At 57.5% G+C, this 11780-nt stretch overlaps 3 protein-coding genes across 4 annotated transcripts in view; 2 read left to right on the top strand and 1 right to left on the bottom strand.

Annotated features, from left to right (window-relative positions):
- CARM1 (coactivator associated arginine methyltransferase 1) overlaps positions 1–4407 on the top strand; it is a 56519-nt gene extending 52112 nt beyond the window's left edge. Inside the window, exons 9-16 of one of the 2 annotated variants that reach the window (XM_017497754.2) lie at positions 960–1045; positions 1242–1331; positions 1793–1930; positions 2010–2099; positions 2186–2298; positions 2397–2474; positions 2721–2789; positions 2959–4407. In XM_017497754.2, the coding sequence (XP_017353243.1) occupies positions 960–1045; positions 1242–1331; positions 1793–1930; positions 2010–2099; positions 2186–2298; positions 2397–2474; positions 2721–2789; positions 2959–3101 (807 nt within the window). In that variant the 3' untranslated portion in view covers positions 3102–4407. The remainder of the gene's footprint in view (positions 1–959; positions 1046–1241; positions 1332–1792; positions 1931–2009; positions 2100–2185; positions 2299–2396; positions 2475–2720; positions 2790–2958) is intronic. The other variant, XM_017497755.2, reaches the window with a different exon arrangement.
- YIPF2 (Yip1 domain family member 2) lies at positions 3546–8879 on the bottom strand. Its single transcript, XM_017497756.2, has 10 exons — positions 8778–8879; positions 8574–8634; positions 8001–8161; positions 7816–7911; positions 6920–7007; positions 5329–5445; positions 5089–5255; positions 4825–5007; positions 4604–4739; positions 3546–4505 (listed from the first exon to the last, which is right to left on the bottom strand). The coding sequence occupies exons 2-9, from the start codon at positions 8602–8604 to the stop codon at positions 4623–4625; spliced, it is 960 nt and encodes a 319-aa protein (XP_017353245.1). The 5' UTR covers positions 8605–8634; positions 8778–8879; the 3' UTR covers positions 3546–4505; positions 4604–4622.
- Positions 8880–8906: 27 nt separating this feature from the next.
- TIMM29 (translocase of inner mitochondrial membrane 29) lies at positions 8907–10405 on the top strand. Its single transcript, XM_017497757.2, has 2 exons — positions 8907–9108; positions 9185–10405. Exons 1-2 carry the CDS (start codon positions 9015–9017, stop codon positions 9871–9873), a joined length of 783 nt encoding a protein of 260 aa, XP_017353246.1. The 5' UTR covers positions 8907–9014; the 3' UTR covers positions 9874–10405.
- Positions 10406–11780: the final 1375 nt, after the last annotated feature.

Raw genomic sequence — 11780 nt, 5'->3', positions numbered from 1 at the left:
GAGTTGGCCAATTTCACAGGTGCACTGAGTGCGTACCGCCCACCTCGCCCTCCTGCACTTATTTCCCTTTGCTTTGACATTGCAGCCCCTTGAGTCTGAGCTGCCTTGATAACCACGAGCTCCCATTTTGCTTTCCCCACCCAGGGAAGCTGCTGAAACATCGAGGTGGCCATTTTCTGCCCTCCCCATGGGAAAAAGGCAGAGGCCAGAAAGGGCATTAACTTCCTTTCCAGAAGCTTGATCCCCAAAGTCCTGGCTGCTCTGGTTGGTCCTTGGTGCTTCCAGCAACTGGTTTATTCTTTACTTTGTATTTTATTTGGTTCACATAGTTCACAGCAGGTGCATTAGTCGGATATAAACATCGCTGGGAGTGGACATAGGCACCAGTGTTGTTTTTTTAAGAGACAGGGTCTCCCTATGTTTCCCAGGTTTGATTCACACTCTTGGGCTTAAGTGATCATCCTGCCTCAGCCTCCTAAGTAGCTGAAGTTACAGGCACGCACCACCACACCTGGTAGCAACTAGTTCTTTAACTTGCTTTTTTTGTTAACTTGCTTAATGATTTAGCTTGGAGATCTTTCCCCACCTGTTCATAAAGAGCCTCTTCATTCTTTCTCATATCCGCATGGTCTTTGATGGGTGGGCCATCATTTGTTTAATTAGATGGTTTCCAGTGTGTCACTGCCATGGACAGTCTGTAATTATCCATGTAAGTTTATTGATGTGTTCATGTATCTGGAAGTTAAACTCCTGTAGTGCCAAATCTTGTATGTGAATAAACACTTGTTATTTTGAGAGCTGCCACCTAATTGCCCTAGGTGGCGTTGTGCCAGTTTACCTTCCTCGCAGTGTGTCTGAGAAGGACAAGCTAGAGGCGATGGCCAGACCTGGGGTAAGGGACAGGGCTGTCTTCCACGCTGGCCCTGGCACCAGATGGTCACACCTGTGGTCTCTCCCAGGACACATTTGACATCCGGATCCTGATGGCCAAGTCCGTCAAGTACACAGTGAACTTCTTAGAAGCCAAAGAAGGAGATTTGCACAGGTACCAGCACCCACACTCCATCCTCCCAGGTCTGGCTCAGGCCAAAGGTCAGGGCCACCCCTGGCTCCTACCAGCATCCTGCCATCCCAGGGCAGGTGGTGGGCGGGGGCCCTGGGCCTCTGCACCTGGCACCCCCTCTTCTCTCTCGGCAGCGCCTGCCTGGCTTCCCCAGCAGCCACTGCCCTTTGCCTTCCAGGATAGAAATCCCATTCAAATTCCACATGCTGCATTCAGGGCTGGTCCACGGCCTGGCTTTCTGGTTTGACGTTGCTTTCATCGGCTCCATGTGAGTGCCGCAGAGCAGAGCAGCCCATGCTGCCCCCCCCGCCCCACCCAGGGCTTCCTGCAGCTACAACCTGGTGGGGGCTAGGAGGGTGGAACGTGGCTCCAGGTTCCACCATCCCTTCCAGTGGGAGGGCCTATCTCAGAGCAAGAGACTGGGTGCGGGGTGTGTGTGTGTGTGTGTCCCACGTTCCCAGTGTCTGTCCCTTATAGGCCTGTGTCCGTCTCTCGGCACATGTCAGAGTAAGTAGGCATCTTGTGGCTGGGGGGGGTCCCTCATATGCACATGTGTGCGTGCTCACGTATGTGTCTGGGATTGTCGGGTGGCTAGCCCGTCTCTGCTCCAGGGTCCCAGCGGTCCCTGACAGAGGGGGCAGGTGCCCAGGGAGGGCTCAAGGCATACAGGGTGGTGGCCCCAGTGGTGGTGCTGGCCCACTCAAGTCTGTGCCTGTTCCTGCTCCACAGAATGACCGTGTGGCTGTCTACAGCCCCGACAGAGCCCCTGACCCACTGGTACCAGGTGCGGTGCCTGTTCCAGTCACCACTGTTCGCCAAGGCAGGGGACACGCTCTCAGGGACATGTCTGCTTATTGCCAACAAAAGGTGCGACTGCTGCCCGGGGCTGGTGGGGCAGGGGTCCCTCTGCCCACCACTCATGCCGCTGCCCGCACCCTCTCTGCAGACAGAGCTACGACATCAGTATTGTGGCGCAGGTGGACCAGACCGGCTCCAAATCCAGTAACCTCCTGGATCTGAAAAACCCTTTCTTCAGGTAAGAGGGGCCCCCAGCCTGTAAGGGGGGCGCATCCCAGGCCTGCAGCCCCCTTGCCCCTGCCCATAGCTCAGTCTCTGCCACAGATACACAGGCACGACGCCCTCGCCCCCACCTGGCTCCCACTACACATCTCCCTCTGAAAACATGTGGAACACGGGCAGCACCTACAACCTCAGCAGCGGGATGGCCGTGGCAGGTGAGGAGGGCCCACCCCAATGCCTAGCCAACCCAGGAGGCCGCCCACAGGCCTGGCCTCTCTGCCCCTAGCCCTGACGTCTCCCTCTGTGGGCACAGGGATGCCGACCGCCTACGACCTGAGCAGTGTTATCGCCGGTGGCTCCAGCGTGGGCCACAACAACCTGATTCCTTTAGGTGAGTGTTCCCCAGGGGCAGAGGCAGCGGGGAACCGTGCCCAGGACTGCCAGGGGGCCGGGAAGGGCCTCTGGCGACCAGGTCGGCCTGTGCTTGGTCCTTTTGCCTTTTCCTCTTCCTGGGGGCTCTCGGCCGAGGCCCTCCATACTCTCTGCCTCGCTCTGCAGCCCACCACTGCGCATGGGCTGGGTGGCTGGGGGCGGTGACGCCGTCTCCCTTCCTTCTTTCCTCCCTCTTGCTGCGCAGCCAACACGGGGATTGTCAATCACACCCACTCCCGGATGGGCTCCATAATGAGCACAGGGATTGTCCAAGGTAATGCGGGTGGCAGGGGCTGGGCCCATGGGGGCCGAGCTAGCGTGTGAGTCGCCATCCTCTGTCCGGCCGCCCGCCTGCCCTTTCGCCTACCCTTTCTCTCTCTGTGACTCTGCCTGGGGGCTGGGCAGGCCAGGGCAGCCCCTCAGTGCCACTGCCCGCCCCACAGGGTCCTCCGGCGCCCAGGGCAGCGGTGGTAGCGGCTCGAGTGCCCACTATGCAGTCAACAGCCAGTTCACCATGGGCGGCCCTGCCATCTCCATGGCGTCGCCCATGTCCATCCCGACCAACACCATGCACTACGGGAGCTAGGGGCCCGCCCTAAGGACTGACAGCACCAGGAAACCAAATGATGTTCCCACCCGCCCCCTCGCCGGGCGGCTTTCCCCCTTATACTGGAGAAGCCCTCTTTGCTATGGGAACTGGGACACTTTTTTACACGACGTTGCCGCCATCCCCACCCTCACCCCCACCTCCACCTCCCAGCCCTGAGCGTGTGTCGCTGCCATATTTTACACAAGATCATATTGTGGGAGCCCTCGTTCCCTTTCCTGCCCGCTCCACCCCGACCTGGGCTTGTCATCTGCTGGAACTGGCTGCAGGGAGGGAGCAGCTGCCACCCAGCCCAGGCTGCCCCACCCTGCCTGCCAGGTCCCTCAGCACCTGTCCCCTTGTCTGACTCCAGTGGGAAGGTGGCCTGGCCAGCCAAGGCCTCCCTTCGACGACCAGGCCTCGGTCACAACGGACGTGACATGCTGCTTTTTTTAATTTTATTTTTTTATGAAAAGAACCAGTGTCAATCCACAGACCCTCTGAGAAGCCAGGCCGGCCGGGCCGAGCCAGCAGCCCCTCTCCCCAGACTCAGAGGCACCGCGGGGAGGGGTGGCCCCGCTGAGGCTTCAGGGGCCCCCTCCCCACCAAAGGGTTCACCTCACACTTGAATGTACAACCCACCCTGCTGTTGGGAAGGCCTCCGTCCTCGGCCCCTGCCTCTTGCTGCTGTCCTGTCCCTGAGCCCCTGCAGGTTCCCCCCACCTCCCCCACCCAGAGTTAGAGCAGGTGGCTGCAGGCCCTGGGCCTGGAGGGAAGGCCACCGCCAGCCACTTGGGGCAGACGTAGACACCTCAAGGATGTGTCATGGAAGGTGTCCTCTTTCCTTGCAGCTACCATTAGGCCTGAGTATCTTCCCTCCGTCTTTGTAGACGCTCCAGTCCCTACTACTGTGACAGCATTTCCGTCCCTCCCCTGCCTGGGAAGGGGCTTTGCAGGGACCTCTCCCTCCAAAAAAGAAAGAAAAAATAAACAAGGAAATGTGTTGCAGCACAGGCAGTTTCTTCTCCTTCTGCTCCCGTTTCTCACACCCCCAAGTTCAGATGCTGGAGCTCAGGCCCGCCGTGTGTGCACCCAGACAGAGCGGGCACTGTCCAGGCTGGGTTGCCCCCTTGGCTCTCCCTCCTGTGCCACGGGAGCCGTAGGGGGGAAAGCAGGCAGCCCCAGGGGATATTGGGGCCCCAGCCCTGTCCCAAAGCTCCCTGCTCGGCTGCCCTTCGCCCGCCTTTATATAAATTCTCTGAATCACCTTTGCATAGAAAATAAAAGTGTTTGCTTTGTAAGAAAAGTCTGGAAAGTAGCAGAATCATCTCGAGGTGTCAGGGGAGCGTTCAGTCACTGTCTGGGGGCTGGACAGCCAGAGGGGTTGGTCCACTTAGGTACTGCCTAAAAGAGAGAACTGCCTGAGAATGGCCCCAGGACCTCTCGCCTTCACAGGGGGTGGAAGGGCAGCCCCCACAGCCCAGCTGGGAACAGTCCCTTACCTGTGGGACCCGGGCCTTCCTAGGAGGGAGCCATGGACCGAGGCAGGGTAGGGGACAGTGGGATGTTTGTGGGCAGAGATGCGGCTTGGTGTGGAGGAGCCACATGCTCCGGAGGCAGCGACTGGAAGAAGTACAACTGCACAAGATCCCTGGGGTCAGAGGCAGGGCCAGCCGACCCGCCCTGGCCCCTCAGCCCACTCGTGCCCACCCCAGACCCGTACCTTACAGCCCGTGGCCAAGAGGGCGTGGAGCAGCACAACTGTAGACAGCAGCGCTGCAGCCACCAGCCTGGTGTCCTCACGGACCACGGGCCACAGGGTGAATACCAGCCCCGCAGCCGACAGGCCCAGAGCCAGTGCCCCAAAGAGCCACTGCAGCCAAGGCACAGGGATGAGCCACAGGACCTGGGAGTGACACAGGCGGCAGGTGACCATGCCAGGGGGCCCCACACAGCCACCACCCACTGCACGCCAGGCCACACTCACCACCATGGGGATGAAGACAAAGAGGGAGTAGCCGTAGACGCACACAGTCTCCAGGAAGGTGTAGGGCCCCACGCGCTCCCGGACACCCTTGCGCCACCGCAGGAAGCCCCACAGGGCCAGCGGCACCAGCCACGCATAGCAGTAGATGCTGATGCCTGCCACGGTCACTGGGGGCAAGGCGAGCAGTCACCCCCTGTTTCCTGGGGCCCTGCCAGGCATTGGGCCTGCCCGCCTGCTTACCCTTGTGGAATTGGGGGCTGTAGTGGATGGAGGGGTCCCTCCTCTGGGCCAGTACCAGTGTCAGGTTGCCGGTGACAGCTAGGACAAAGGCCAGCGTGGCGCAGATCCAGAAGGGGCCTGGGGATAGGAGGCACAGTCAGGGTTCCGGATCATGTGCTCCCAGGACAACCAGACAGATGTATCCTGACTCAAGTATGCTGAGACCCCAGCCTCTTTCTAAGCACCCTGCCTGACTCACCAGGTCACCGGGGGCCTCCCAGTGGCTAAGCCCAGTGCCAGCTCTCAGCCCGTCCCCTCCCGGAAACACTCAGGACTGCACACTGTTGGCCTGTGTCTCACCTCATTGGTGCCAGTTCCTCAATCCCTGTCACCTCCTCTTTGACTCTCTAACCCCTTCAGCCATGGGAAGCAGCTAGGCCCAGTCCTCGGCCCCTTCCATGTCTGTGTTCACTCCTGGTGTGACCTCCTCCAAGCCCAAGGCCTTACGCCTCCTCTAGAGCCTGAGGCTCTGCCCTGAGAACTGCAGCCTCCAGTTCAAGCTCCCAAGTGGGCATCTCTGGCTTCACCCACCGCCCTTGCCCTCTGCCCTCACTGCCCAGGAGAAGTGGCAACTCCATCCATCCCATAGTCCAGGCAGACATCCCTAGAGCCTGCCTCGGCTCCTACCCTCCCACTCCCCCCACCCCCACCTGTCTAGTGGCAAAGCCAGTTGCTTCTACTTCCACAGCATGTTCCAGAATCCAGCACCACTCTACATCCACAGTCCCCACCATGTGGCCGCCTGCACCCCAGCCTCCTGGCTTCTGCCCTCACTCCCCATGATGGTGAGAGGGACCCGAGAACACATAACTAAGATTCCTTTTCAGCCAGGTGCAGTGGCTCACGCCTGTAATCCCAGCACTTAGAGAAGCCGAGGTGGGCGGATCACCTGAGGTCAGGAGTTTGAGACCAGCCTGGCCAACATGGTGAAACTCTGTCTCTACTAAAAATACAAAAACTAGACGCATGTGGTGGCGCGTGCCTGTAATCCCAGCTACTCAGGAGGCTGAGGCAGGAGAATTGCTTGAACACAGGAGGCAGAGATTGCAGTGAGCCGAGATCACATCACTGCACTCCAGCCTGGGTGACAGAACAAAACTCTATCTCAAAAAAAAAAAACAAAACAAAACATCCCTTCTCGCCACAGCATGGGAGGCCTGTGTGATCCATCCCTTTCCTGCCGTTCACGCGCTACAGTGGTAATGCCGCCCTGCAGTTCATGCAAGTTCCTGCCATGGAGCTCATGCCCTTTCTGGAACCATCTTTTCCTAGGTCTCCCCCACCCCTCCCATTGCCAGCAAGGCTCATTCCCTCACCCTCCTCAGGGAGGCCTGCCCTGCCGCACCCGGCAAAACAGCAAGGCCGTTCCTCCTCTCCACTCTGCTGCTGTCTACCCACCACCCTCTGCAGTCCTTCATGTCCCCATCTCCCTGAACAGAAGGTAAGTCACACTGAGTGAATCATGTGTCCTCAGCTGCAGACTGAGGTCTGCAACTCGGGCCACACTTGTGGAGCGATCGATGAAAGGAACCGAATGCATGACCTCACTCACCATACAGATCCGGCCGATTCCGCAGATAGTGCCGCACAAAGTTGTGGCCAGGCCGGGGCAACAGCGAACCTTTGATCCGGTCAAGGACCTGGGGGCAAGGCTGAGGTCAAGGATGGAGGCCTGCCAGGAGATTGTCGTCCCAAGAGGCTCCTTCCCTGCTGACCTCCACCCTCCTCTCTCCATGCCCCATCTGAAAGAGCTTAGCCCTTCCCTCTTTTACTTTTTGAGATGGAATCTCACACTCTTCCAGGCTGGAGCGCAGTGGCACAATCGGCTCTACAACCTCTGCCTCCCAGGTTCAAGCAATTCTCATGCCTCAGCTTCCCAAGTAGCTGGGACTACAGGCGTACCACCATGCCTGGCTAATTTTTGTTTTTTTAGTAGAGATGGGGTTTACCATGTTGACCATGCTGGTCACAAGCTCCTGACCTCAAGTGATCCGCCCACCTCAGCATCCCAAAGTGCTAGGATTACAGGCACCTGTCACCGCACCTGGCTAATTTTTGTCTTTTTAGTAGAGATGGGGTTTCACCATGTAGGCCAGGCTTGTCTTCAACTCCTGAGCTCAGGTGATCCACCCATTTCAGCCTCCCAAAGTGCTAGTGGGATTATAGGCGTGAGCCACTGTGCCTGGCCCACCTTTGGTCTTCTGCATATGCTGTTCCCTATGCCTGGAACATACTTCTGCTCCCCTCCACTCTGCCTTCCTTCTCCTTTAGGTCTCAGCCAATTCCTCACCTTCTCCAGGAGGCCTTCCTCTAACCACCAGATTGTGTGTGTTCCCTGTGCTCCCACAGTCCCGATCCATAACCAGTCCCACCATAGCCCTTCCAGGGCACGCTGGTTCCTTCACCAGCACCCTGAGCCCCATCCCACCTGCCTCCCCAGGGCCCGACCTGTGAGGTGTCCACATCAAAGAAGCTCTGATAGTAGCTGAAGGTCCAGAATCCGGGCTGCTGCTGCTGCTGCTGCTGCTGCTTCTCCTGCAGGAGCTACACACAGCGCGGACACTCAGTGCCTGCCCCAACAGCCTGGGTCAGCAGCGGGCTGCACGGAGGCAGGAGGCAGGACAGGGACTCACCGCAGCCTTGTCACTCTCTTCCTCCACCTCATCCTCCGCTCCATAGCTGTCACCTGAGCCCACAGCCACAGCCACGTGCCCCTGTGAGGTTGGCTGATCGCTTCTACTGGTGGTGGCTGCATCTGGGGTCTCAGCCAGAAGATTAGTGGCCTCCTCGAATTCTGTGGAGGGCGGATATGGGACACACGCACTTTGAGGGGAGTGGAAAGAATTCGACTGGGCCCAAGCTAAGCCGATGCTCCTCTGGGGGCGAAGGCTCTTCTGGGCCACTGATCACCCCCAAGGCAGGGGCCCAACTTCCTCAGTTTGGAGGCATCCGGAGGACACCTGTTCCCTTCCTCCTAACGTGGAACTGCAAGTTAGGATTGGCCCTGCGATGAGGTCAGGGTCTGGGGACTAGAGGTCTGAGTTCACGGCGGGAGCGGGGTTCGAGTCAGGGTTGGGTCTCACTCCTGAGTCAGAGTTCACAGCCGCCTGGGATTCGGGTTAGAGAAGCTGGAAGCCGCATGGGCGGGGAGGTACTGGCGAGGGGCGCGGGAGCAGGACATGCCGCCATGTCGGGGCCGCACTCACCGTGAAAGGTCAGCTCGTCGGCCGCTGCCATGGTCGTTCACTGGAGTCTCCGCATCCCTTGCTGAGGACACAGGCCGATCAGGTCCGCTTCTCCTGTGCCCCCGAGCCGGTCCCTCGGCCGCCGGCCCTACCGGGGGGCCAAGAGCACCCACGGAGGCTTGAACTTGTAGCCCAGTCTCCAAAGGTGCGCTCCGCCCCCCTCACCAGAAGCCACCTGGGTCGGCGTGGCTGGGGCTCTCTACGCCTGCGCGGCCTGCCTGCCAGTCAGATGGACCCGACTCGGACACGACAGCAACATCCGGCGCCGATCCTCTTTCTATACTCTCCCGTTGGGAAGCCACTTCCGGTAAAGTTGGCGCTTGCGCAGAAGAGACTGCCGGGTTCTTAACTTCGGGTATCAGGAACTTCTTCCCCTAGCACGGACCCCAAAGCCAGAAGAGGATGGCCGCGGCAGCTCTGAGGAGACTTTGGTTCCGGCGCCGCGCAGAGGTGGGGGACGCTGTAACGGCGAAGCCCGGAGTGTGGGCGCGGCTGGGTGAGTAGCGGCGGAAGGCGGTAGGGTGGGTGTCCGCCGCCGCCGGATCACTGTTACCGCGCTCCTTTTCCCTCAGGCACCTGGGCCCGCGCGCTGCTCCGGGACTACGCCGAGGCCTGCAGGGACACGGCGGCGGAGGCTCGTGCCCGGCCGGGGCGCGCGGCCGTGTATGTGGGGCTGCTGGGCGGCGCGGCGGCCTGCTGCAAGCTAGCGCCGGGCGAGGGTGCCTTCGAGGAGGCGTTGTTGGAGGCGTCGGGGACCCTCCTGCTCCTGGCGCCGGCCACGCGCAACCGCGAGTCCGAAGCCTTCGTGCAGCGGCTGCTCTGGCTTCGGGGCCGTGGCCGGCTGCGCCACGTGAACCTGGGGCTCTGTTCGCTGGTGTACGAGGCGCCCTTCGACGCCCAGGCCAGCCTCTACCAGGCGCGCTGTCGCTACCTGCAGCCCCGCTGGACCGACTTCCCCGGCCGGATCCTGGACGTGGGCTTCGTGGGCCGCTGGTGGGTGCTGGGTGCCCGGATGCGCGACTGCGACATCAACGACGACGAATTTCTGCACCTGCCGGCACATTTGCGGGTGGTCGGGACCCACCAGCTGCATTCCGAGACCAACGAGCGGCTTTTCCATGAGAAGTACAAGCCTGTCGTGCTCACCGACGATCAGGTGGACCAGGCGCTGTGGGAGGAGCAGGTCTTGCAGAAGGAGAAAAAGGATAGGCTCGCCCTGAGCCAGGCGCGCTCGCTGATACAGTCGGAGGCCCCGAGATGAAATCCTGAGGCCCCCGAGTCCTGGCAAACTGCTTGCCTGGGTGGTGCAGTTGTGATGAGGCTCAACTCCAGAACGACCGAGACAGATGATGTGGAAAGTGTTTTCTTACTGGGTTTGCTCAAGTTTGGGGAGCCTTTCTGCCCTCCGTCGTTGTTATCAGCCGAAGCTAATTCAAAGCCACCTTGGTCTAGGAGTTGGGACAGCAGAATGACTTGACCCATGTTCATCACTGCTGGAGCTGGTCCTGAGCCTTTTATAAAAGCCTTTTTCATTGGGCCTCAGAGTCCCTTCTCAGGGAGGTACCGTATTGGTCAGGTGACTTGCAAACTCTCCTAAAACCATTTAGATTTTTGAGTTGTGGCCTGGTGTGATGGTGCATGTCTGTAATCCCAGCATTTTGCAAACTGATGCAAGAGGATCGCTTGAGGCCAGGAGTTTGAGAGCAGCCCGAGTAAGGTGACAAGACTCCGACGCTACAAAAAAACGAATATTAACTTAATAAAATTTGAGTTGAAATGTTTTTATTATATTACTTATTGCCACTTTATTTATTTATAGAGACAGGATCTCTCTCTCTCCCAGGCTGGATCGCAGTGGCACAATCTTGGCTCACTGCAGCCTCCGTCTCCCGGGTTCAAGCAATTCTCCTGCCTCAACCCCCTGAGTAGCCAGAATTACAGACGTGTGCCAACATACCCAGCTAACTGTTGTATTTTTAATAGACACAGGGTTTTACCATGTTGGCCAGGCTGGTCTTGAACTCCTGACCTCAGGTGAGGCAGAAGAACACCTGCGTCGCCCTCCCAAAGTGCTGGGATTACAGGTTTGAGCCACCATACCTGGCCTTTCATTTTGATAAGTAACATTTTTGCCTTTCCCAGCTCTTTGGGAGGCTGAGATAGGAGGATTGCTTGAGATCAGGAGTTCAGAACCAGTTTAGGTAATATAGTGAGACCTTTCTCAGAAACTAAAATACTTGGAAGGGGGAAGCAGGCAGATAAATTGAGCCTAGGAGTTCAACAGCAGGCTGGACAACATGGTGAAACCCCGTCTCTACAAAAATATGTATATATACCAAAGGCATTAAATGAGTATTTAAGGCTGGTCTTGAACTCCTGACTTTAGGTGATCCACCTGCCTCAGTCTCTCAAAGTGCTGGGATTACAGTTATGAGCCATCGTGCCCAGTCTATTCTTATTTTGAATAGAGATGAGGTATTGCTATGTTATCCAGGCCGTGTCTTTTGCTTTCATTGCATTTCTTTTTTATATATGTGTTTCTATATCCAATTTTTATTTATGGCAAGTGATAGCAGTATTTGACAATTTCTGGCAAGAATGATTAGGATCAAAGGTAGTCCACAAGTTTTAGGATTAAGTCACAGAGTTGGGAGTTACAGAGTTTGAATCTTGATTCTGCCGGTCTTGAACTCCTGACTTTAGGTAATCTGCCTGCCTCCCACCTATTCGGAAGGCTGAGGTGGGAGGATCACCTAAGCCTGGGAGGTCAGCACTGCAGTGTGCCATGATTGTGCCACTGCACTCCAGCCTGGGCAACAGAGTGAGACTCTGCCTCAAAAGGTAAAGTAAGTAACATTTTTGTTTTGCTTTTTTGTTTGAAGTTTTTAATTTTTAAGCATAGTCCCCAAATTGGAAAAATAATAGAGGCATATTGTATATCCTTTGCCCAACTTGCCCCCAGTGGTAACATCTGACATAACTAATGTAAATCAGGAAATTGACAGTGTTGTGACTGTTGGGATGTTACAGGGAAATTTTCTGCAAAAACAACCTGGTTTTACCAAATGAGCATTGTAAGTTGCTGGAGGTGGCTTGGAAGGATAAAGCATTTTCTGGTCCAGAAACCTATACGGAATCATAGATTCTGGTTATGTTGTACTTCAGTAA

The sequence above is a fragment of the Cebus imitator genome, unplaced genomic scaffold, assembly GCF_001604975.1.
Source record: "Cebus imitator isolate Cc_AM_T3 unplaced genomic scaffold, Cebus_imitator-1.0 Scaffold234, whole genome shotgun sequence".
Lineage (NCBI taxonomy): Eukaryota > Metazoa > Chordata > Mammalia > Primates > Cebidae > Cebus > Cebus imitator.
This window is presented reverse-complemented; position numbering and strand designations above follow the sequence as displayed.

What these genes read in the sequence shown, in the direction of transcription:
- YIPF2 (XM_017497756.2), bottom strand. Translation starts at nt 8,604, where the DNA reads ATGGCAGCGGCCGACGAGCTGACCTTTCACG. An exon ending in TTGTCTTCATCCCCATGGTG is followed by an intron (nt 5,008 to 5,088) that starts GTGAGTGTGGCC and finishes TGTCACTCCCAG; the next exon opens with GTCCTGTGGCTCATCCCTGT. An exon ending in TCTTGGCCACGGGCTGTAAG is followed by an intron (nt 4,740 to 4,824) that starts GTACGGGTCTGG and finishes GATCTTGTGCAG; the next exon opens with TTGTACTTCTTCCAGTCGCT.
- TIMM29 (XM_017497757.2), top strand. Translation starts at nt 9,015, where the DNA reads ATGGCCGCGGCAGCTCTGAGGAGACTTTGGTTCCGGCGCCGCGCAGAG. An exon ending in CGGAGTGTGGGCGCGGCTGG is followed by an intron (nt 9,109 to 9,184) that starts GTGAGTAGCGGC and finishes CTTTTCCCTCAG; the next exon opens with GCACCTGGGCCCGCGCGCTG.